This window comes from Panulirus ornatus, chromosome 17 (assembly GCF_036320965.1).
Source record: "Panulirus ornatus isolate Po-2019 chromosome 17, ASM3632096v1, whole genome shotgun sequence".
In the NCBI taxonomy this organism is placed as follows: domain Eukaryota; kingdom Metazoa; phylum Arthropoda; class Malacostraca; order Decapoda; family Palinuridae; genus Panulirus; species Panulirus ornatus.
In genome coordinates, this window is record NC_092240.1 from 49,693,368 (window position 1) to 49,718,500 (window position 25,133).

Below are 25,133 nucleotides of genomic sequence, written 5' to 3' on the forward strand. Positions count from 1 at the left end.
CCTTAGGCACATTGGCAGGCAGGAGCAGCCAGCAGTGAACTGCTGCTCAAACCTGCTAGTCCAAGCATTCAAGCTGGGTGTGAATGTTTCCACCAAAATTAGGTGATGCATGAGCCAAAGTACTGGTGTAAGCATTACAATCTGTTGCTCGCTTTAAGGAGGTTGCATAATGCAAGGTGTTTTTGAACCCCTCCTCTACCATACTTCCATGTAATGCCCATCAACCCAAAAAGAACCCTGTGGTAATTGTAACTGTCCTCTGTGTCCAAAGTGCTGATGCCCCCACCCACAAAAGGCCACAGGGGTATGGCAAGCGTTAACATACCAGGTCTTGTGACCCCTATCAAGCTCAGGGCTAAGAGAATGACACTTTCCCAAGTTCACCTGAAGCCCATTCCCTGCAGCCTTTAGCCTGCATTTACCCCTAAGATTGAATAATAATAAATCAAACACGCACAGAAAAATAAAACTGTACAGTTGGGCATCTCCTAATACTTCAAAGGACTGGTTTCTACATCAAAGAACCCAGAATAAGCTTACCTTCCTTTTCTGGTGGGATGCTATCCGTCAAGTTTCACACGTCATACTGGGCACTAGTTTTCCCTTTTTTTTTCCTTTTAGAGAGGGGGGGGTGGACATATTTCTCAAAATACTGGACTTTTACCATTGTTTAACAAGCTCTTTCGTAATAAAATATTTTTCATATTTCTAAGCTCTGCCCTATCAAAATACCGGGCCAAATAAATTACTCCATATTGACACTACTCATAACAAGCTTATCTGGGCATAATCAAAACAAACTAGCCATTCACTTGTTTTCTAAACTTATCAATTAAACTTTGGTTGAAAAATAAACAGAAGATTCAATAAAAAATGAGAATTCAGCCAAATGGTCCCCAGAATGTTAAGCATATCTAAAAATGTTGTGAGATCATTTGCAAAAAAGAACCAACTTAATCTATGAATTACTGTATTAGATCATGAATCTACCAGACCCCATACTTCAAATGTAAGAAAGTTTATATGATACAACACATCAGATCATGAGATTAATCTACAAATGAATCTGTCGCTTGGAAATATTACAGAAAATGAAACTAATAATTACAACTTTAGTGGCAATGAAACTTGCTACACTAATCTACAAATTGTGCAATGGTCCCTATACTGTATATCATCCCTAAGACTACCATGAAGTAGACGGAACAAACTAAAATGAATAAGTTGACCATGAAGAAGTCAAAAATCTAGCAGATCCCTCTATCTAAATCCAAGAATGAGTTTGATATTAGCAAACTATATTCACACAACTAATACAGTACTGTATATGGAAAATAAAGGTAATGGAAATTAGGGTTTACATCTTGTATAGGTCAATAAACAGCCTTGACCGGAGAGGATGGTGCAGCAACAGCTGAGGCTTCAACATCACTTCTTTGGTTGTCTATGACTTTCTGACATAAGATGTCCAATGTATGCTCTTCAAACTTTTTGTACCTGTCAAAAAATTAGCTACATCAAATACCTTTATATACATATATATATATATATATAAAAAAAAAAGAACAAAAACTTAACATCTAATACATTGTGCCACACAACTAGCGTAAGCTATGCATGAAAAAATTCATTCAAAATCTAATAAATCCTTATCAAATTTACCTATAATCTCACGGGACGGATTATGCCAATGTATGTATGCAGGAGGGTGAAAGGCGTGCAAGGAATAGAGTGAATTGGAACAATGTGGTATACCCGGGCCACGTGCCATCAATGGATTGAACCAGGGCATGTGAAGCGTCTGGGGTAAACCATGGAAAGTTCTGTGGGGCCTGGATGTGGAAAGGGAGCTGTGGTTTCAGTGCATTATTACATGACAGCTAGAGACTGAGTGTGAACGAATGGGGCCTTTGTTGTCTTTTCCTAGCGCTACCTCGCACACATGAGGGGGGAGGGGGTTGTTATTCCATGTGTGGCGAGGTGGCGATGGGAATAAATAAAGGCAGACAGTATGAATTATGTACATGTGTATATGTATATGTCCGTGTGTGTATACATATATATGTGTACATTGAGATGTATAGGTATGTATATTTGCGTGTGTGGACGTGTATGTATATACATGTGTATATGGGTGGGTTGTGCCATTCTTTCGTCTGTTTCCTTGCACTACCTCGCTAACGCGGGAGACAGCGACAAAGCAAAATAAATAAATAAAATGTTAGTTGGCTGCCAAAAGACCTCAGCTGTCCTAGGGTTGTTATTTCAATCATGATATCTAAACAGCAATTCCACCGAGACACGCAAAACAATACAATAAACACGATGCAACATAACACCTTAGGTAATTTCACCAGGTAAAAGAGGCCAGTCTTTATCCAACTTCAATAATCTAATCCAGCAGTTATCATATTAGGTTCATGCAACTTCCATATCAATTAGTTATCATATTAGGTTCATGCAACTTCCATATCTATTAAATGTGGTCTGGCTATGAAAATTATTCTTTACTCATTCTACCACTTGCACAGCCTGAGTTTATCTGATTAGCTTGTTCTAATGTGATAGCATGATAACTTGTGAAGGGAATGATATCTGAAGGGGGTTTACAATAATCAACAATCTCCACAGGGAACTTTGCTTCTGATTTAGGGTCTGTATTCACTAATAAGCTCATTACAAATATATTTCTTTATACACGAACTACTTAACAACAGTTGGAAAAAAAAAAAAAAAAAGTCTGTTTTGATCTACAATATATCTTTTCTTGCATCCTGACTTAATATTAACAAACATGGCATCTCCATTGCCTTTGAGTGCTTACCTACTTATTATGGTTTTTCTCATTTCAAATAGTATTCTGACCATGTAAAATGAGTGAAAGCCCAGTTTGCATCTATAAGCTGTACTTGTGGCAAATAAAAACTACCAGTACTAACGCAAAACTAGATGTACTAACGTGACATGAAGGAAGATGGAGTCCTGTCAGTAAAGTGATTTATGTTACCATGACATTCTTTAATGTATTTAAGTAACACAAAAACAGCATACTGTACTGTTTGAGTAAATATATTCAGAAATATTGAATGATTAATAAACATGTATTTTCTACTGTTAACATAAGCCAAAATGCTCATGTTTTTAGCTCACATATCAAGAGCAAATGCTTTGGTATTGACAGTTTGTCTATCCAGGCATCCAAATTTAAAAAACAAACAAACATGGAATCTCATCATATCTTTCCTTCCACTTGTTCAACTTTTAGCTCAGTATTCAAGTGCATGAGTACTGGAGGGAGAGAAATGGGGAAAAAATGCATGGAATAGTTTATGCAAAGGAGGCAAGCAAAGACAGATAAGTAGGGACTCTTTTGCCATGGCCATCCCCTTGACTGGAGTTTCTGGAGGGAATGGATATCATAGATTGACAGAGTGACAGTATTCAAAATTTCCTAATTCAAAACAGTATTCTGACCCCCCCAAAATGGGCAGATGGAAGAATAAAGAATGTGGCTGAGGCCACTTTGAAAAGTGTTTAAGACACTGTATTCTGTATAAGCTGAAGTTGTGTGTGTGTTAAATGTGTGGCTTATATTCAAGTAAAATGGTAAAACTAACAATTTCCATATTAACAAATACCATGCAATAATACAACTGTTAAATAATTCTAAAGTTAACAAATTTTCATTATTTGGTGTTTTATCATGGGCAGAGAGTGGGTGCTAGCATAATATACACTTCTGATGATATATGGTACTAGGTTGTCTGAGGTATGTGATAGTTTTTCCAGCATGGTAGAGATATGCTAGTGACAGCTGTGAATAAGTGGTGAAATCAAGCATCATCTGGAAAATCAAACGTGGGAAGGAACCATTATCTTCTCAAAAATGACGATTACAGCAGTAAAAAACTGAAAGAATCCGATATATTTCTTTCATGTAATATGTGCAAGTAATTAACAATGTACAAACTACATTGTATGTGAGAAATACTTAGAAAAGCAAATTGATTTGTATGTGGCATTTATGGATCTGGAGAAGGCATATGATAGTGTTGATAGAGATGCTCTGTGGAAGGTATTAAGAATATATGGTGTGGGAGGCAAGTTGTTAGAAGTAGTGAAAAGTTTTTATCGAGGATGTAAGGCATGTGTACGTGTAGGAAGAGAGGAAAGTGATTGCTTCTCAGTGAATGTAGGTTTGCGGCAGGGGTGTGTGATGTCTCCATGGTTATTTAACTTGTTTATGGATGGGGTTCTTAAGGAGGTAAATGTAAGAGTTTTGGAAAGAAGGGCAAGTATGCAGTCTATTGTGGACAAGAGAGCTTGGGAAGTGAGTCAGTTGTTGTTCGCTGATGATACACCGCTGGTGGCTGATTCGTGTGAGAAACTGCAGAAGCTGGTGACTGAGTTTGGTAAAGTGTGTGAAAGAAGAAAGCTGAGAGTAAATGTGAATAAGAGCAAGGTTATTAGGTACAGTAGGTTTGAGGGACAAGTCAATTGGGAGGTAAGTTTGAATGGAGAAAAGCTGGAGGAAGTGAAGTGTTTTAGATATCTGGGAGTGGATTTGGCAGCGGATGGAACCATGGAAGTGGAAGTGAATCATAGGGTGGGGGAGGGGGCGAAAGTTCTGGGAGCCTTGAAGAATGTGTGGAAGTCGAGAACATTATCTCGGAAAGCAAAAATGGGTATGTTTGAGGGAATAGTGGTTCCAACCATGTTATATGGTTGCGAGGCGTGGGCTATGGATAGGGTTGTGCAGAGGAGGGAGGATGTGCTGGAAATGAGATGTTTGAGGACACTGTGGTGTGAGACGGTTTGATCGAGTAAGTAATAATAGGGTAAGAGAGATGTGTGGTAATAAAAAGAGTGTGGTTGAGAGAGCAGAAGAGGGTGTTTTGAAATGGTTTGGTCATATGGAGAGAATGAGTGAGGAAAGATTGACCAAGAGGATATATGTGTCAGAGGTGGAGGGAATGAGGAGAAGTGGGAGACCAAATTGGAGGTGGAAAGATGGCGTGAAAAAGATTTTGAGATTGGGGCCTGAACATGCAGGAGGGTGAAAGGCGTGCAAGGAATAGAGTGAATTGGAACGATGTGGTATACCGGGGTCGACATGCTGTTAATGCAGGGCATGTGAAGCGTCTGGGGTAAACCATGGAAAGTTCTGTGGGGCCTGGATGTGGAAAGGGAGCTGTAGTTTCGGTGCATTATTACATGACAGCTAGAGACTGAGTGTGAATGAATGTGGCCTTTGTTGTCTTTTCCTAGCGCTACCTCGCGCACATTTGGGGGGAGGGGGTTGTTATTTCATGTGTGGCAGGGTGGTGATGGGAATGAACAAGGGCAGACAGTATGAATTATGTACATGTGCATATATGTATATGTCTGTGTGTGTATATATATGTATACGTTGAGATGTATAGGTATGTATATTTGTATGTGTGGATGTGTATGTATATACATGTGTATGTGGGTGGGTTGGGCCATTTCTTTCGTCTGTTTCCTTGCGCTACCTCGTTAACGCAGGAGACAGCGACAAAGCAAAATAAATAAATAAATACAAACTACAAATAGCTGACTAAATACATAAATATGATCAAAGCAAAATCCCAGTTAACAAATCAATGTTAAGATGAGCATACATTTGGTGTGGTCTTCAGCTGGCCATGCTGTGATCACATCACAGTGAAATTTACGGATAATAGTAAATCTCTCTTACTTGTAAAGTAATAAAATATCTACAACAAATTTGAATTACATTTATCTACTGGGGGAGAACTGGTTTATGGAAAAAGAAAATACATAGTAATTGTAAACCTATAAAGCTCAACAGTTAAATCAAAATGTAAGTATGCAAGATAATTCCATAGTAGCAGATCAACAACAAACAGCCTCTTATATCACTCATATACATCAACATGAGTCTCATTTGTAAAAGTGCATAAGCTTCATGCTTATAAAAATGGTTCCCACCTTTCGGCTTTCCACACTAACTTAGTTCACGAGAGATGTCTCCAATCATACCACCTCTACATACAAGTGTTTCTACTATAAACATTCACTGCAAGAGATAGAAACCTGTTGAAAATGTTTAAATGTATTGTACAGCAGTATTCAATACATTAAACATTTTCATCTACAGTGTTCCATCTCTTATTGCAAAAGTTCTCGCAATCACATCACTCATTACTTGATTCGACAGTTCTATTTTCTCATCATGTTTTGTGAATTCTAGTTTCTTATTCATGATGATACCCAAATCCTTTACACATTTTTCTTTTTATAGAAGGAGACATGGGAGGGGTGCTCCTTTGTGTAAGCTCTGATACACTATCTATCTATATCTCTGACGTCTGTTCCCACCTGGAACTCTATACTTCACTTTCCCTATTAACCAAAGTTTTTGGTGCACTGTCAATTCTAGTAACTTGCATAATTATATTCCTAATCTCAGTTTTCCTACTACCACTTACCAATCTTTACTTCCATATATTCAATTTTTTCATCCACCTAGCATATCATTATTAAGGTAATCATCCATCCTTTCCAAAAATGACCATTATCTCTATCTATCCTCCAACATAAGTACATGCAGCCCTACCTTCTTCAAGCCCTTCTGATTCAGTCAATGACAGAGCATTTGCTGCATGGAGTAACTGTAGCAACTTTCCAATTACTCTTGATTAAGCATTACTATCTCTCTATCTATCTATATCTCTGACATTCCTTTAGGAACTACCTCAAGGGGGTGGCCACTGCAAAAGAGTCTCCATTACTGTTAAACTCTAGTGCCACTTCTTAGCCTCTAATGCCTCATCCTCAACAGGCCACACTGCCAGAGGGTAAACACTTAATGTTCCTACCTACTACTTCTACTTAATGAGTCTATCTGATGTTCCAACATGCTATTTCTACCTAATGCTCCAGTCAAAAGTTCCTACCTATTACTTCCATCTGCTGTTCCTACTATTTTGCCAAAGGCAGGACTAGCACACAGCACTCACCGTATCAAAACCTATAGTTATGAAGAATGAGTTGTGTGCATTAAGTTCTGATAAGTGTTGTATGTAACAAGGAGACTGTGTTTGTGGACAGAAAGCCAATAATTTACATGTGGGTTAGGCTAATTACCCACCTTACTCTCATCTCATGCATTACCCTATCCATGAAAAAATGGAATAAACAATGTGACAAGACACAACCTAAATGGTATCTTTTTCATAATGACTACTTATATTCAAAACAATCTGATTCTAAAATAATGCACATTCTTTGGCAATGATACATTTATCATTCAACCAATCTTATGGGAGGATCATCGCAAGTAAAAGCAACTAGTGACTAGCACTCCTCGAAGCCTCCGTTATTCTATGTCAGTCCGAGAAGTGACCACTATGTCTCTGAAGCAGACACTTGATTTCTGACAATGTTCTCAAGAAAAGAGTTTATGAAAAAGACAAACAGGCAAAGACATGAATAACTTTCTCAACAACTTGCACACAGTAATTCAGGGTTCCCAGTGAGATGCTTATATAAGATTTCCCTTCCCAACTATTTGACCAAAAACATAGTATAATATTTCAACTACAATGAATAAAACATTTCAACAATACAAATTGATTTTTAAAATATCCATAGCAATTTTTTTTTTACTAAACATCAGCAAATACAACACTAAACTTCTAGCAAGCCTATCTCATAAGCCTATGTCATGGGTTTTCTTTAGTTAATACACGATGACTTAAGAGAAAAGGGTTTGAATGAATAGACAGTAATTCTGGAAGAACGTTCCGATCAAAATTAGGATCCCATACAGATAAGAAGCAAAAACCAACACTCCATTCTTTTTTACACAAAACAGACAGAAACTCACATGGCAGCCAAGTGCTCATTGGCATCCAGGACTAACACTGGAACAGAGAGGGAATGCTTCTTCTCTATTAGCCACTCTTCATACAAGTTGTGAAGGTCCTGTAGATACTGCAAAGGTATGGTTTTCTCCTCACTACGAGCTCGCTTCTCTATGCGTTCATATAGCTTCTTTGGGTCTGTTCTCAGGTATACTGAGGAGAAAGGAAACAAACCTTTTATCATCATAATTTGTAAGCTGGAGTTTGTAACTTACAATAGTAGAAAACACTACAAGATATTTTTTTTTGCAATAAAATTAAGTAGGTACAAGAAAATAATGAAAAAGGAAAACCAACAATGCTGTTTTTGGTGCATTACAAATGATAGCTAGAGAATGAATGATAACAAATAGGGCCTTTCTTCCGTTCCTAGCATTCCCTTGGAAACTCAGGAAACAGCAAATCTGAAAGAATTTTTTTTCATACTTGTCATTTCCCGCACTAGCGAAGTAGTGCCAGGAACAGACAAAGAAAGGCCATATCCACTCACTTCCAACCTCTAGCAATCAAGTGTAATTCCTCAAAACCATTGCTCCCTATCCACAACCAGGCCCCAGACCTTTTCACGGTTAACCCAGGATGCACCACATTTCTTGGTTCAGTCCATTAACAGCACATGACTCAAATCCACATCATTCCAATTCACTCTATCCCACACACATCTTTCATCCTCCAGTATGTTCAGGCCCTGATTGCTTAAAATCTGTCACTCCATCCTTCTATCACAAATTTGATCCTGCCATTCTCGCCTGTTCCCTTCACATCAATGGGAAAGGATTTACATAAAAGTGAAATTTCCAATTATTTAGCTTTGAACTTTAGCTTGAATCCTGCACTGTTTTCTTAACTGCAGGTTAAGCATCAAATCTTCCTTACAAAGGTTTTAAGAATTGCTCAAGAGCATCACTTAAAATAATTTTCATCAGGTCTAGCATTATAGACTGCTTATAATAGGATAAAATACCTCACCCTTGCCAAAGATCTCGGCTAATACTTTATGCAAACCTTCAAGCACTTTTTAATGAAGAATGGACATTCAATTACTGCTTAGTAAGTACCAGAGCCAGCCCAAACTCTCACTAAGATAGTTATCAAGCTGGGGTAAAATAGTACGACAAGGTTTCTCTTTTTAGAATAAGCAATGAGGATGAGTGGGATCACTCGGGACTTAACACAGGAAATGCTGTTAACATGTAAACTCTATACACAATCCACATGCCTGTAATTAGTTATTTCTAAAAAGCGCACAACACTGGATGAAATGTTCAGTATGCAGTACTACGGCCAACATGGCTTTTGAAGTTTTGAAATGAGTTGGTTTGAAAATATTTCTGAACATGAAATGTTTTAATTTTGCTGGCCAAATATCATACATTCTTAAGTAAAGCCCTTATGCCTTCCTCGAACCTCATCAAAAATGATATAAGCTATCATTACTAATTAACACTGCAGGATCTAATACTACATTAAATGTAACTTACCTATAAGATCTATGTCAACATTCAAATGCTGAACTATCATTTTGTACCATTCACAGTACACATTAAACTCGGCATCAGACATTTTCCCACTCTGTACAGATTCTCCACAAAACAGTATCTGGAAGAAATGGGACACAATTGTTCATACAATTTCCAATTCACTCCAACAGCAAGATCTATGCATAATCTTTTCTGTTAAATATAAATGCATGTCTAAAGGCAACATTAAGCTACACTGCCAAAGAACTTTGTACTGTCTTGTCTTTCTTCCTTACTTTTTTTTTAAAGAGAAAATTCTATCAAAAAAAGTCTAGATTTTTTTTTGGAGGGGGGACACACATAAACAGGCAACTATATAAGCTTTTACCATGAAGCAGCACTAATGTAACACTCACCACTCACAATACATGTTCAGTAATATACGCTTTGACACTAAGCACACTGCATAATTTTCAATCTTGAGTTCACATTGTACTCAATCTTTTACAGGTTTTTGTGCTTAATTTTTGCAGATTTTAAATTTCAACTAACAAGGCATTAAAAGTTCTCCATCTTCATCATTTCTCAAGCACTTTTGTTATCTTTTTCGGAATATCAAAAGCTCTTATATATTTCATTACATTATTTCTTCCATGTACCCTGTAAATCTCCATCCTCTAATTCTTCGTTACTAAGTTTTGTGTTCAAAAACAAATTCATAAATTCTTTCAATATGTTGCCATTCATAAATCAACAATATCTTTCACTTGCAGTATAACCTCAAGCAGATGGAGTCCAAGAAAGCTTCCCAATGTTCTTTTCTTTTTTCTTTCAAACTATTTGCCATTTCCTGCGTCAGCGAGGTAGCGTTTAGAACAGAGGACTGGGCCTTTGAGGGAATATCCTTACCTGGCTCCCTTCTCTGTTCTATATCTATATCTATAAAATCTTATGTTACGAAGAGGGCTAATGATACAGCTTTAAAACAGTAATCTGTATATATGTCCAAAAAAGTGAGTCTTCTGGAACAGGTTCCGTGTACTTAGGAGAACCAATTATTACTGAGATAAGTCTAACAGGAAGGTTAAAGTAGCAAGAATAAACTTCACACAGATGTTAAAGATGAACAGACCTACAATCACCTTGCACTGTACACTGATCTTTCCATTAATTTAACTGGAGATGAAGTGGGCTGGAGATGTAGTTCCAACATGGTCATCTGTACATATGCTTGGAATGTGTGAGCCCAGCGGCATGGGTCCTTATACATCAAGTCCTGAAGGAAGATTTTGATGGAGTTGTGAAACTTTGCAAGAAAATTTTGAAAGCAATAAGAGTAGCATATAAATTTTTTTTATACAATAACCCAATCATAATTATTTTTACACTTAAATTCTCTATGAAATACAACTGAACTCCCCCTGCCTTAAGTTATATTGTAAGTGAAAAGTTATCTTGGCTAGGCTGTATTACTATTAGTATATCAAAAAGAGTACAGCCTCATCAAGAAAACTCTCACTGCTACTGAATTTACTGATCTTAAATATGAAGGAGCACCTAGAGAAGGGGTCACAGGGATATACAATAAAAATATTTGCACTGTCCTGGGGATAGGGGAGAAAGAATACTACCCATATATTCCCAGTATATCATAAACATCAACTAAATGGGAGCGGGAGCTGGAAATCCTTCCCTACTCTTTTACTTTCCAAAAGAAGGAACAGAGAACATGGCCAAGTGAGGATTTTTCCGTTTAAGGCTCAGTCATCTGTTTTTGACGCAACCTCACTGGTGTGGGAAATGGTGAATGTATGAAAAAAATAATAATAACAACAATGATAATGTTGATAATATACACACACCGAGGAATGTGTTGAGAGAGGTCACTACCAGGAAGGGCAAAGATGTACATTCTTCAAAAGCACAGTAGTCCTGGTGGTGTTGAATGGATGAGAGGGATGGGCTATATATGAAAATGTAAAGAAAAAGGTGAATGTGTTGGAAATCAAGTACTAAAGGAGACTTTGCAGTGTGATGAAGGTTGACAGAGTAAGAAATAATAGGACAAGTAAGAGGTGTGGAAATAAGAAAAGTATAGTTGAGAGGGGTGAAGATTATTGGCAGAAATGGTTTGGATGTAAGGTGAGAATGATGATGAGAGTTTATATATGCTAGAAGTGGAGTGAGTGAAGAAAAGGGGGAAATGGAGATGGAAAGACTGAGTACATGTGGTCTTGAATGCTCAGTGCCAAAACATGCATGAGGTGTAAGGTGTGTTTGAAACAGAAAGAACTGTAACAATGCAGTAAACGGAGGACAACATGCTGTCTACTGATTGAACTAGGGCATATGAAGCAGCGGAAACCACAGATAGGTCTATGAAACCTAGTCATGGATAGAGGGGCTCTGGTTTCAGTGCATTACACAAAAAGTTAGAGACTAGACACGAACATGGTAATCAACTCATCTGTTCCAGGCACTAGCTTGCTAATGCAGGAAACTGAGCGAGTACAAATTTTTTCAAACTGATCTTGTTTGCAATTTTCTACATTAGTGAGGGTGCACCAATAACAGATGAAGAAAGTGCTTAACATTTTCCCTGAATTTCACAGCCACCTATAACAAGTTAACATTGACAAATTAAGATATGATAAAGTAAATCAAGTTGTGCTATCATTACTGTAATCTAGAAATGAGTGAAAAACCATTCTCAAAGAATGAATACGTAAAAAAAATAGTATTTCTTTTGTACCCCTTCTGTAAAACATAACCTACAGTACCATATAGGACCAAAAAGTTTCATTCATTATCTGTACGTGCTTGTTAATATGGACCCCATGGCTGAAACCAAAATGTACATTTAACTCACTCACTCACTCATACTCAACGAATAGTCACAGTATTCACAGAATATTTGATAAAACAGGATGTAGAAGGGAGGAAGGCCTGCAGGCTCCCACCTCATTCTAAATCAATTAAAAAAGCAATGGTGCATCCTGGCTCTACCTTAGAAAGCTGGTGTTAACATACCAAAGTAATAGTCCAGTTTCAAGGAACATACAGAACCAGGAGGCATGGCAATAATCACCAGAGCGTCCTTGTTAATGAACAAGACAACAATTGACGTTATCATTTTGATTGACAGTACATCAGAATAATAACATGACTGACAATACATCAGAATATTAAGAATAGCGAGAAAATAGTCCAACGAGCCATTACTGCCCCCCCCCCCCCACCCCAAGAGCAAGTCTAACGACCATTAGCCTTGACCATTACGCATCAAATGGCCAGCCTTAGACCTACAAGGCTTCAACATTTACTTTACAACACGGCTTACCAAGAGGTTATGGCCTCTCACATCCTGCCACTTCTCCACCGGTTCCTGGAGGACCTCCACATCGTGGAAACTGCGAAAAATGCTGGAGTAAAGTGGACTTCCCACTGCCGATGTTCCCCTCCACACACACCGTGAACTTGGTGGTTCCTCTTGCTCCCTCCTCGAGCATATTGTACGGGAAATCGGGGAGCTGAATTCTTGTCAGGTGTCTGTGTATCCCAGCCTCTTCTGCAGGTAAGGAGGAGGCAGTTAGGAGGTGGTGGAGTGAGCGACCCCGAAAAAAAAGGCGATATGAAACACAAGTCAAATCGGCCAATCACACTGTACAACCAGGGGGTGCCAATCACATGGTACCTCACAGCTTTGCATCCTAAAAGCCATTCTATCTTTAAGTTACGATGAAAGATGGATACAGTCAGCCACTGCCAATAATTAGACGAGAAAGCAAGTGGTGTTAATACACCAAATTCACCGAGCTTTTCCCATTTACAATTACTCTTTGAGGTTAAAAAAGAAACGCACATTTACGTTATCCTACATTCTGTCAACCTCTCTTCAACCCACCGTTGCCAACAGTCACTTAAATCTCTCTAAGCCATTGAAGTTCCTACGACTAATCTATAATACAACATACATCTGACACACCTTGGCCTAATGGCATGTCGTACGTAAATTAAAGCAGCTTTCACATTCATCAAAGGAATATTAGAGAAAATAAACTACGTTTGACGTTTTGTTAACACCCTGAACCATCTATACCTGGCACGACCCTTCCTTCAAATTCTCAACATGAAATGTCGGCTGTATCTCAATATCTAGGCTGTATCTCAATATCTAAATCAAATAGGCTGGCTTTATCTCAAAATCTAGATCCAATAGTGTTCTGAGCTGAGTGGCATGGTCTCTCTTCAGCTCGTGTTCAATGTGTTAAATTTGGCCAACGGGTGTTTTACAGAGCCCAAGCACTAGTTGTTCTAAACAATTAAAATTACAATGAAAAAATACATTAAAAATGTATATTGCTATTAATTCAAAAAGCCAACTATATTAATAGCAATCCTAGACAATACCTTGTCCACTATGCCTAATGACCTCTGTACATATAATTGATATTAAGTCTTTACAAGCATTTTCAAACAATGAGTGGCCATTTATGATGTCTGAATAAATGAGAAATAATGAGAACTACGTGATGACCAAATGGGATCGTTTGTATAATACATACTTTCTACCCACAATTAATGCAAGTTATGCAACTCAAATGAATAAAAACTATCTAAATAATGTGTCATATATCAAGCGAAGATGAAAGTTCCTTTGGTATATCTCCAGTTCAGTAACATAAATCAAAGCAAGAGGCACCACAAAAAAAAAAAGGATAGTAGTTTGTTTTGCAATGACAGTACAGCATAAGGTATAAATAATACAGGAGGAGCAGCGAAGAATTATTTGCACAAAGATCTGAGTAGCAGCCTTCGATTTTGACTCGTGGGGGTTGGAAGATCAGGGAAAATGTGGAATTAATTCAAAGTTTTAAAAATAGGCGAGTGAGTCTGTGGACTTATTGCCGGCAGTTCACGTGTATGTGAAAGGTATATAGCAACCAGAGACATGGAGGGGGAACATGACTTCTAAAGCAGTACTGGTTCAATGCATTGCCGTCGTAAAGGAATATTCCATTGGCCCTCCCAACCATACTGAAACCCAAGACTTTATGCCTCCCAGGTCAATGGTTCCCTCCCATTTACAGCGATCTACTACCTGTTATTATTTACATTAGTTCACAACTCAACATCAACAAGAATGTCAAAACAGTACAAAAATAAAGACAGTGGGTATTTGAAGGTTTGGTGACAGGGTAGATGTACATAGTGTGTTCGGGTCGAGGAGGTGAGCAAAGTGAGCGGGTCATGGAAAGTGGTTTGGTTAAGTGAGAAGAGGTGGTGAATACCTTGCGTGAGATGAAATGTGGCACGGTGGCTGGAATATATACGACTGCAGTTAAATTTCTGAAGAGAGAGGGCGATGCCTGGGTTGTTGATGGGTTAGTGAGGATTTTCAAAGTCTGTGCGGTACCTGGGGATTGGCAGGGAGCGCGTACAGTGCCACTGTTATAAAGGTAAGGGGGACAAGTGTGTGTTTGAATTACAGAGGTGTAAGTTTGTTGAATGTGCCCTTCAAGCTGTATGGAAGAGCAGTGCCGAGAGGATGCGAAGGAGCATCAGTCTGGGGAAGAACAATGTGGTTTCACAGGTGATAAAGGCTGTGTGGCTCATTTGTCTGAAGAACGAAAAATACTCAAGAGAAAAACTGGGATTTGGATATGAAATTTATGAATCTGGAGAAAGCATAGGGTAGGGCTGATAGAGGAGATGCCTTGTGGAAGGTTTTGAAACTATATATATATGGTGTAGGAAGAAAACCACTACAAGTAAAGTTATCATTGTGTTGGGAATGTGTGTAAGTAGGAATAGAGAAGAGAGTGAGTGATTCCAAGGGACGGCAGATCTGAGAACAGAGGTGTGTGTGACGCTAGCATGACTGTGTCTGTGGACGGGTGGTGAGAGAGGCAAATGCAAGGGTCTTAGAGAGAGAGCAAGTTGCAGTATGCTGTGGCTGTGGGAGCCTGTGAAGCGAGTCGGTTCATTGTGACATAGCACAGCACTGGTGCAGATTCGAGTGTGAAAAACTGTAGATGTTGATGACCCGTGTCTGGGAGCGTGTGAAGGGAAGAAGTTGAATGTAAATGGGAATAAAAGCAAAGTTATTAGGTTCTGTAGGGCAGGGAGATAAATTAATCGGGATGTGAAGTCTGACAGGAGAAAGCTTGAAAGAAGTGAAGTGTTTAAATACCTTGGAGTAGATATGGCAGGGAATAGAACCATGGAAGTGGAAGAGAGTCACAGAGTGGGTGAGAGGAGCACTGAAGAATGTGTCGAAAGGCAGGTCAACTTATGTCACAATAATGTTGTATGGATGCAAGCCATGGACTGTTGAAATAGCGAAGGAGGATGGAGGTGTTGGAAATGAGGTGTTTGCGGACACTACGCGGTGTGCAGGCGCTTGATCAAGTAAGTAATCAGAGGTGTATGAGAGAAGTGTGGTACTAAGAAGATTTTGGTTGAGAGAGCTGAAAAAGGGGTATGCTAATGGGTTTGGAAATATGGAGAGGATGAGTGAGGAGAGGTGACAAAGAGGATACATGTGTAGGAAGTGGAGAGAGAGAGAGAGAGAGAGAGAGAGAGAGAGAGAGAGAGAGAGAGAGAGAGAGAGAGAGAGAGAGAGAGAGAGAGAGAGACCAAACTGGAAATGGAAGGATGGCGTGAAAAATATTTTCAGTGGTCAATGGCCTGAAAATGCAGAAGGACGAAAGGCATGCATGGAATCAAGTGAACTGGAACGAGGGGTTATAGAGGGAGTGACTCACTGTCAGCAGACTAAACCAGGGCATGTGAAACGGCCACGGGAAAACATGGAAAGGTCTGTGGGGCCTGGGTGTGGTTAGGGGGATTGTGGTTTCAGTACATTGCACATGACAGATATAGGCTGGATGTGAGCTTATGTTCCTGGTGCTACCTTACAATGTGGGAAATGGCAGACAAGTACGAAAACACACACACACAGACACAGACGACACGACAAACTCACACATATTATTATAATATATAATATATATAATCAATATAGTAATATATATTTATATATATATATATATATATATATAAATTAAAATATATTAAAAAATATAAATAAAAAGAGCGATGGTTGAAGAGAGCAGGAGAGGGTGTTATTGAAATGGTTTGGGCGACATGGGGAGAATGAGTGAGGAAAGATTGACCAAGAGGATATATGTGTCGGAGGTGGAGGGAACGAGGAGAAGTGGGAGACCAAATTGGAGGTGGAAAGATGGAGTGAAAAAGATTTTGTGTGATCGGGGCCTGAACATGCAGGAGGGTGAAAGGAGGGCAAGAATAGAGTGAATTGGAGCGATGTGGTGTACCGGGGTTGACGTGCTGTCAGTGGATTGAATCACGGCATGTGAAGCGTCTGGGGTAAACCATGGAAGGCTGTGTAGGTATGTATATTTGCGTGTGTGGACGTATGTATATACATGTGTATGGGGGTGGGTTGGGCCATTTCTTTCGCCTGTTTCCTTGCGCTACCTCGCTAAACGCGGGAGACAGCGACAAAGCAAAAAAAAAAAAAAAAAAAAAAAAATATATATATATATATATATATATATATATATATATAATATATATATATATATATATATTCATACATATTCGCAATTTCCCGCGTTAGCGAGGTAGCGTTAAGAATAGAGGACCAAGCCTTAGAGGGAATATCCTCACTTGGGCCCCACCTTCTCTGTTCCTTCTTTTGGAAAATCAAAAACGGGAGGGGAGGATTTCCAGCCACCACCCGCTCCCTCCCCCTTTTAGTCACCTTCCACGACACGCAGGGAATACGTGGCAAGTAGTCTTTCTCCCCTGTGTATTCCTTGTGTTTATGTTGTAGGTAAGGCTTCGGTTATAGGTTTATGGCAGCCTGGTGGGCCCCCCCTTGGAGCCTTAACAGGTCCCTTGTCTTGGGCCAAGTGTGCCTTCCCAGCACAGGGCCTCTGTTATCTCGGCTTGGATTTCACCTCCCCTCGCCGTGTGTCGCCACCCAAGTTATGCAAAAGGAACTTTAGGGCCTTGCCATTTCCCTCTCCCTCTCTCGCCTGCAGCGCCACACCAAAGGGCGGGCTGGGACCTTTAGGCCTCCAGCCAATCAGGAGTGGCACTATGGGCCACTCTCCTCCAACCACAGTCGGGGATGAGGGCATGGCGATGCGGCTTTTGGCCCAATCAAGGCTCATTGGGACGTGGTCATCTCTGGGCTAGCGGCTCCTGACTGGCTTCCCCTCTTCAATTAAAGCCACTGCTTGGATGTGATTCCTCCTTCAGCCATCAAGCGCCCAGCAGGTAATGTAGGACACTCCTTGTTTCAACCCCCAGAGCCACTAGGATCACTGCGTTCGCTGGCACTGCAGAGCGATGGGGCGCTACACCACGCTCTCTGCTGTGTTGCACTGTGTCGTTTCTGGTCCGAGTGTAAACACTGCATTTGTCACTTGTCTTACACAACTGCCCACCGATAAAGTGTATTTTGTCATGTCTTTTTCTTTTATAAATGAGATGTTGTAGAGACAATATATACACCTGTACATATTCATACTTGCCTTCATCCATTCCCGGCGCCACCCCGCCCCACAGGAGACAACAACGCCACACCCTGCGTCAGCGAGGTAGCGCCAAGAAAACAGACACTCGGTCTCAAGCTGTCATGTGTAATGCACGGAAACCACAGCTCATTATCCACACACAGGCCCCGCAGACCTTACTATGGTTTACCCCTATACGTTTCACAGGCCCTGGTTCATTCCACTGATAGCAAGTCGACCCCGTACTAATTCACGCTATTCCTTGCACGCCTCTCACCCTCCTGCATGTTCAGGCCCTGATCCCTCAAAATCTTTTTCACTCCATCCTTCCACCTCCAATTTGGTCTCCTGCTTCTCCTTGTTCCCTCCACCTCTAACACATATATCTTCTTTGTCAACCTTTCCTCACTCATTCTTTCCACATGTCCAAACCATTTAAACACACCCTCTTCTGCTCTCTCGACCACACTTTTTATTACCACACATCTCTCTCACCCTTTCATTACCACTCACCCTTTCATTACTTACTCGATCAAACCACCTCACATCGCATATTGTCCTCAAACATCTCATTTCCAACACATCCATCTCCTCCATACAACCCTATCTATACTCCATGCCTTGCAATCATACAATATTGTTGAAACTACTATTACTTCAAACATACCCAGTTTTGCTCTCTGAGATAACATTCTCTCTTTCCACACACTCTTTATCACTCCCACAACCTTCGCCCCCTCACCACCCTATGACTTACTTCCACTTCCATGGTTCCATTTGCTGCTAAGTAGTCCCAGGTATCTGAAGCACTTCGCATCTTCCATTTTTTCTGCATTCAAATTCACATCTTAACTAACTTGTCCCTCAACCTTGCTAAACCTAATAATAACCTTGCTCTTATTCACATTTCCTCTCAACTTTCTCCTTTTACTCACTTTTCCAAACTCAGTCACCAACTTCTGCAGTTTCTCACTTGAACCAACCACCAGTGCTGTATCACTAGGAACAACTGACTTATTTTCCAAGACTTCTCTACAAAACTCTTACATTTACCTCCATAACCACCCCATCCATAAACAAATTAGACAACCATGGAGTCATCACACACCCCTGCAGCAGACTGATCTTCACTGGGAACCAATCAATCTCCTATATTCTTACTTGTACACATGCTTACATCTTTGATAAAAAATTCTCACTGCTTCTAGCAGCTTACCCCCACACCATACACTCTTAAGACCTTCCACATAGCATCTCTATCAACCCTATCATATGTCTACTCCAGATCCATAAATGCCACACACAAATCCATCTGTTTTCCTAAACATTTCACAAATACATTCTTCAAAGCAAACACCTAATTCACACATCCTCTACCACCTCTGAAACCACACTGCTCCTCCCCACTGTGACGCTCTTTTCATGCTTTCACCGTCTCAATCAATACCCTCCCATACAATTTCCAAGGGATAGTCAACAAGCTTATGCCTCTGTAGTTTGAACATTCACCTTTATCACCTTTGCCTTTGCACAATGGCATTATACATGCATTCCACCAATCCTCAGGCACTTCACCACGATCTACACATACATTGAACGTTCTTACCAACCAATCAACTTCACCACGATCCACACATACATTAAATGTTCTTACCAACCAATCAACAACACAGCCACCCATTTCTCAAAAAATTCAACTCCAATACCATCCAAACCCGCCATCTTGTCAGATTTCATCTTCTGCAAGGCTTTCGCCACCTCTTCTCTCTTAACCAAACCATTCTCCCCAACCCTCTCACTTCACACACCACCCTGACCAAAACACCCTACATCTGCCAGTTTATCATCAAACACATTCAACAAACCTTCAAAATACTCATTCGATCTCTTTCTCACTTCATCACTACCTGTTATCATTTCCCCCTTCACCGATGTTCCCATTTGTTCTCATCTTTTGCACATTACTTACCTCCTTCTAAAAGACCTTATTCTCTCCCCTAGAGTTTAATAATACTCTCTCACCCCAACTCTCAATTGCCCTCTTTTTCAACCCTTGCACCTTCCTCTTGACCTGCTGCTTCCTCCTACACATTTCCATCATTTGTACTCCTTCCTCGTAAGTATCGTCCAAAAGCCTCTCTTTTTTCTTTCACTAACAACTTTACTTCTTCGTCCCACCACTCACTACCCTTTTCTAATCTGCCCACCTCTCACCTTTCTCATGCCCTATGCATCTATTGGATATGCCATCACTGCTTCCTTAAATATATCCCATTCCTTAACCACTCTCCTCACATCATTTGCTCCCATCTTTACCCATTCTACATATCAATATATGCTGGGAGCAGGTTTTCTCTGATGCACATAGAACTGAATACGACAGCATATCTAAAGTTATTAATCTTTCTTATATTCATTTATTTATTTATTTTGCTTTGTCGCTGTCTCCCGCGTTTGCGAGGTAGCGCAAGGAAACAGACGAAAGAAATGGCCCAACCCACCCCCATACACATGTATATACCCATGCACACAATTCACACTGTCTGCCTTTATTCATTCCCACCGCCACCTTGCCACACATGGAATACCATCCCCCTCCCCCCTCATGTGTGCGAGGTAGCACTAAGAAAAGACAATAAAGGCCCCATTCGTTCACACTCAGTCTCTAGCTGTCATGCAATAGTGCCCGAAACCACAGCTCCCTTTCCACATCCAGGCCCCACACAACTTTCCATGGTTTACCCCAGACGCTTCACATGCCCTGATTCAATCCACTGACAGCATGTCAACCCCGGTATACCACATCGATCCAATTCACTCTATTCCTTGCCCTCCTTTCACCCTCCTGCATGTTCAGGCCCCGATCACACAAAATCTTTTTCACTCCATCTTTCCACCTCCAATTTGGTTTCCTACTTCTCCTCGTTCCCTCAACCTCCGACACATATATCCTCTTGTTCAATCTTTCCTCACTCATTCTCTCCATGTGCCCAAACCATTTCTTATGTTCTCTAATTTTCTCAGCATTATTCTACCATTACATGGGTGCTCAAACACCAGTTGTCCATAGTTCTCCATTTATTACATTCAAACTTTTGCCTACGCATAGGGATCATCAGGAATCTACAAAAAGAGAAAAACTGCACACAAAACTAGGATATGATACGGAAAATGCCAAAAAAAGAATGTATAAAAACACTCAGAAAAAACACAGCATACAGCACATAAAAGTAAGGGAAAACACTAGAAACAAAACAACAAAATCAAGAAGGGTTGTATGAGTAATAATCTAAATACAACATATGGAAACAGAAGTGCAGAAAAAATTACAGTGGAGGAAAAACACAGAACATGAGGTAGGAATATAGAAAATCCACCACTATATACAATAAGTAAGTCAAGAAAGACCATTACTGTCTGGATGTGGAGCTGAGGTCAGAATGGGCTTGTCTGATTCTCTCTGACCTTCATAACCCAGAACCATGTTAATGTTGTACAAGGATGGCAGACTCGGTAGCTTGTCGTGGGTCAATAACATGTCCCATCCATCTACGTCCTATTGACCTTTGTTCATGAATTTGTTTGATTCCACTTTCTTGTATGTGGAGTGGCTCAGGGTGCAGGTTGTATGTCCTATACAGTTTATGTGGTGGGGCTGAAAGTCCCTAAGATTGCATCAGTACTCATATACCACATCAGTACAATTCAGACTTCCAGAGTGACCTCCAATATTGTTGTTCATTACGAGAGAACACGTTTTCAAATTGTTGTATTATATAACTAGACTGGTATCCTTGTTTTTATCTATCGCTTTGCAATCAAAGCATACTACACGAAACACATTTACGACATCATATCGAAAGGACAAAAAGGTCGTGCGAGATATTGTGACCAGAAACTGCAAAGCAACTGATGAAGACAAGGATATCGGTCTGACATACTAAAACTATCCGAAAACATGCCCGCTTGAAATGAGTAACAAAATGATAGGATGCTCTAGAAGTTTGAATCACACCGTTGCATTATTGGGGACTGTCAGCCCCACCACATAAATACACTGGACATACAACCTGCAACCTGTGCTGCTTCCTCTCAATCCACTTACAAGAAGGTGGAATCAAAGAAAATCATGTACAAAAGCAGGGAACGAGACTAACAAGGGAGATTATAGTGAATAACACCAAAATCACTCCTAGTTGCAGTGACCTGAGGTGACTACAGATATCAGAAGCCATTCACATTGGAGACAAAGCACCTGCCATCAACATCCAAACAAATATGACCATCACCATACAACTCTTTGCTGGCCCACCAATGAGACATGACACTGGACTCCACAAAAGGCCCACTGGCCCAAACCAGGCATATCCTTCCTGCAAACACCCCAAGGAGCTCATATACCTATCCAACGTATTCTTAAAACTATTCAAGGTTCCAGCCCAACCACTGCATCTGGTAAGCTATTCCAGAGATCCACCATCCCATTGCTAAACCAGTGCTTTCCCACATCCAATCTGAACCTAAATTTTTCTATTTTGAAGCCATTATTGTGAGTTCTAACCTGGTTGGCTAACCTTAGAACATTGCCAATTTCCCCCTTATTTTGACCTGTCATCCATTTGTACACCTCTATCATATCCTCTCTGGCCCTCCTTTTCAATGAATATAAATTCAGACTAGCAGGTCTTTCTTCATACCTAAGATTCCTAATTCCTGGTATCATTCTAGTCACACTTCTCTGCACCCTCTCCAATTTATCTATATCTACCTAATTATATGGCGACTAAAACTGCACAGCATAGTCCATAGACTGATGGGACACGTCAATGGCCCACCACAAGCTACCGAGTCTGCCATCCCTGTACAGCAGGAACACGATCTTGGGTTACAAAGGTCAGGAGAATCAGACAAGTCTACCTGATGTCAGTTCCACATATGGACAGTAACGGTCTCACGACCTACTTAGAGTACTTAGTGATGATTTTCTATATTCCTACCTTGAGTAATATTGTCCTGTGTCTTTCCACAACTGAAGTTTTTCTGTATTTCTGTTTCCATATGTTGTATTTAGACTGTTACTCATACTACCCTTCTTGAATTTGTTAACTGTTTTGCTTTGTGTTTTCCCTTACTTTTATGTGATATATGCTGTGTTTTTTCTGAGTGTCTATATTTTGTTCGTATTTTCTATATCATAGCCTAGTTTTGTGATGCAGTTTTTCTCTTTTTTTTTTGTAGATTTCTGATGATGAATCTACCTCACACCCGCTATTCACTTAGAATGACCAGTAATTTCCACAAATAAAAAACATCAACCATTCTAGGCATCATGTATGACACACACAACATCCATCACTCGTATACATAATTAAAACTAATGATAACTTCAACCACCTTCCCTTGACAACCAAAATTTACCTTATTTTTGAAGTAATTAAAAAACATAGGGACTGCTTTGGTCTCATAGTTGTAGGTGAGAGGTTTGCGCACTGTGTGTATATCTTGATTCTTTAGTGAAGCTAGATTCTGTTCATTTCTATCTTTCATGCTACTTTTTCCTTGATCATCCTGCCCCTCACCACTGTCACTTACTTATTACTGTACCATAAAAGAATAAAGAAAATATCCATAGCACATGCTCATGGTCTATGTCACAGCAAATTACCAGTTATAGCTACATATCAAAACTAAGTTTCGAAAACAAATGACTTTGTATTGCAGTGGTAGTGTATGATTTGCAGGACAGAATAAAAAATGTCATGCACAATTTGGAGCACTTATTCACTGTACGATCATGACTTGGACCATTAAATTCTTATTCTAACATAATAAAAATGTTGATCTGGGAAAAGGTGAGATCGTACTTCTAGAAAATGTAGCCTTCAATGTTACAGATGAAATATACGAATGACACTGTCATCTAGTCAATGTTACGGATGAAATATACGAATGACACTGTCATCTAGTCATTTCTACTACATGGTACAAATGTGTCCTTGACCTCTTTTGTTTATGACGGAACGCACTCAAACTCACAGTGCACAAACCTCCCAGCAGCTGCAACTATACGCTCACCATATTCAAAAATATTCCAATTATCATTAAACATCAGGTAAACCCTCAATTCAAGGTGAAATGAAGTGAGATTAAAGTTCTGATGACCACTACAAGTTATTCCCAAGATACTTTGAAGTTAAATAACCCAATATTGTCACTTATCTTCATAACCCTCACCAATATCACATCAATAATGATACAATCATGTTTCACCAGACTTACTATACTCCTCCTTGTACAATAACATTAAAACAATCCCCATTTCAGATTTTCCTTCAATGCCCCGAAACTGGACTCCTACCCAACCCACTGACAAAGCCAGATATATATATATATATATATATATATATATATATATATATATATATATATATATATATATATATATATATATATATATATATATTCTGCTTTGTCATGGGTTGGATATATCAACTGACTTATATTTCTCTCTTGTGTCTCCCTGATGATTGATTATTACACAAAGTGCACTTGGGAACTTTCGTGTTTATTTTCCATGACTCAGAATATATATATATATATAATATATATATATATATATATATATATATATAATATATATAATATAACAAATGGGACTGAAATACTCACTGTAGATCTCCGCCGCTCGGACTGAGCCCACCTTCCATGGTGAGGCCGAGGTCAGCTTAGCCCCCGACATGTTACTACAGGTCAATACTTGAGCTCTACCTCTCGCCCTGGGCTTAATTAAGCTTAATACTATTGGAATGGCTCTCAGGAACATTCCGACATGTCTTGAAGATTATGTGAGCAGCTGAGGGCAGGTCTCATGTTGGAGAAACCACCATGAGGTTGCAGGACGAGGGAAAAATGTTAACTTGTCCGTTCCAGCAATGGCAAGATGACACCGCTTCTTCTTCTTCTTTCCCTTAAGATTGTATTGATTTCCTCTGACGACACACTTCCCTTAGTCGTTCTCTTGTAAGGTGAGGGTTTGGTCCAGTTTTCGCCGCAGATGTAGAGACTAGGGGGGAAATTACACGACCATTGGTGTCCATGGTAATCACCTGTGTGGCTTCGGGTTACATAATGACATCTTGAATGCAATAATTAAATATGTTTTGATAATAATAATGTCCCTAAATACCCTTATTTATTTCCTATCAGTTTATTAT

At 39.7% G+C, this 25,133-nt stretch overlaps 1 protein-coding gene across 1 annotated transcript; it reads right to left on the reverse strand.

Annotated features, from left to right (window-relative positions):
* Positions 1–1,234: 1,234 nt before the first annotated feature.
* LOC139754729 (deoxynucleoside kinase-like) lies at positions 1,235–24,883 on the reverse strand. Its single transcript, XM_071672433.1, is given in 8 exon segments — positions 1,235–1,497; positions 7,874–8,063; positions 9,392–9,481; positions 9,484–9,509; positions 10,513–10,646; positions 12,711–12,779; positions 12,781–12,938; positions 24,589–24,883. Coding segments are annotated over 8 exon segments (945 nt in total). The 5' UTR covers positions 24,743–24,883; the 3' UTR covers positions 1,235–1,373.
* Positions 24,884–25,133: the final 250 nt, after the last annotated feature.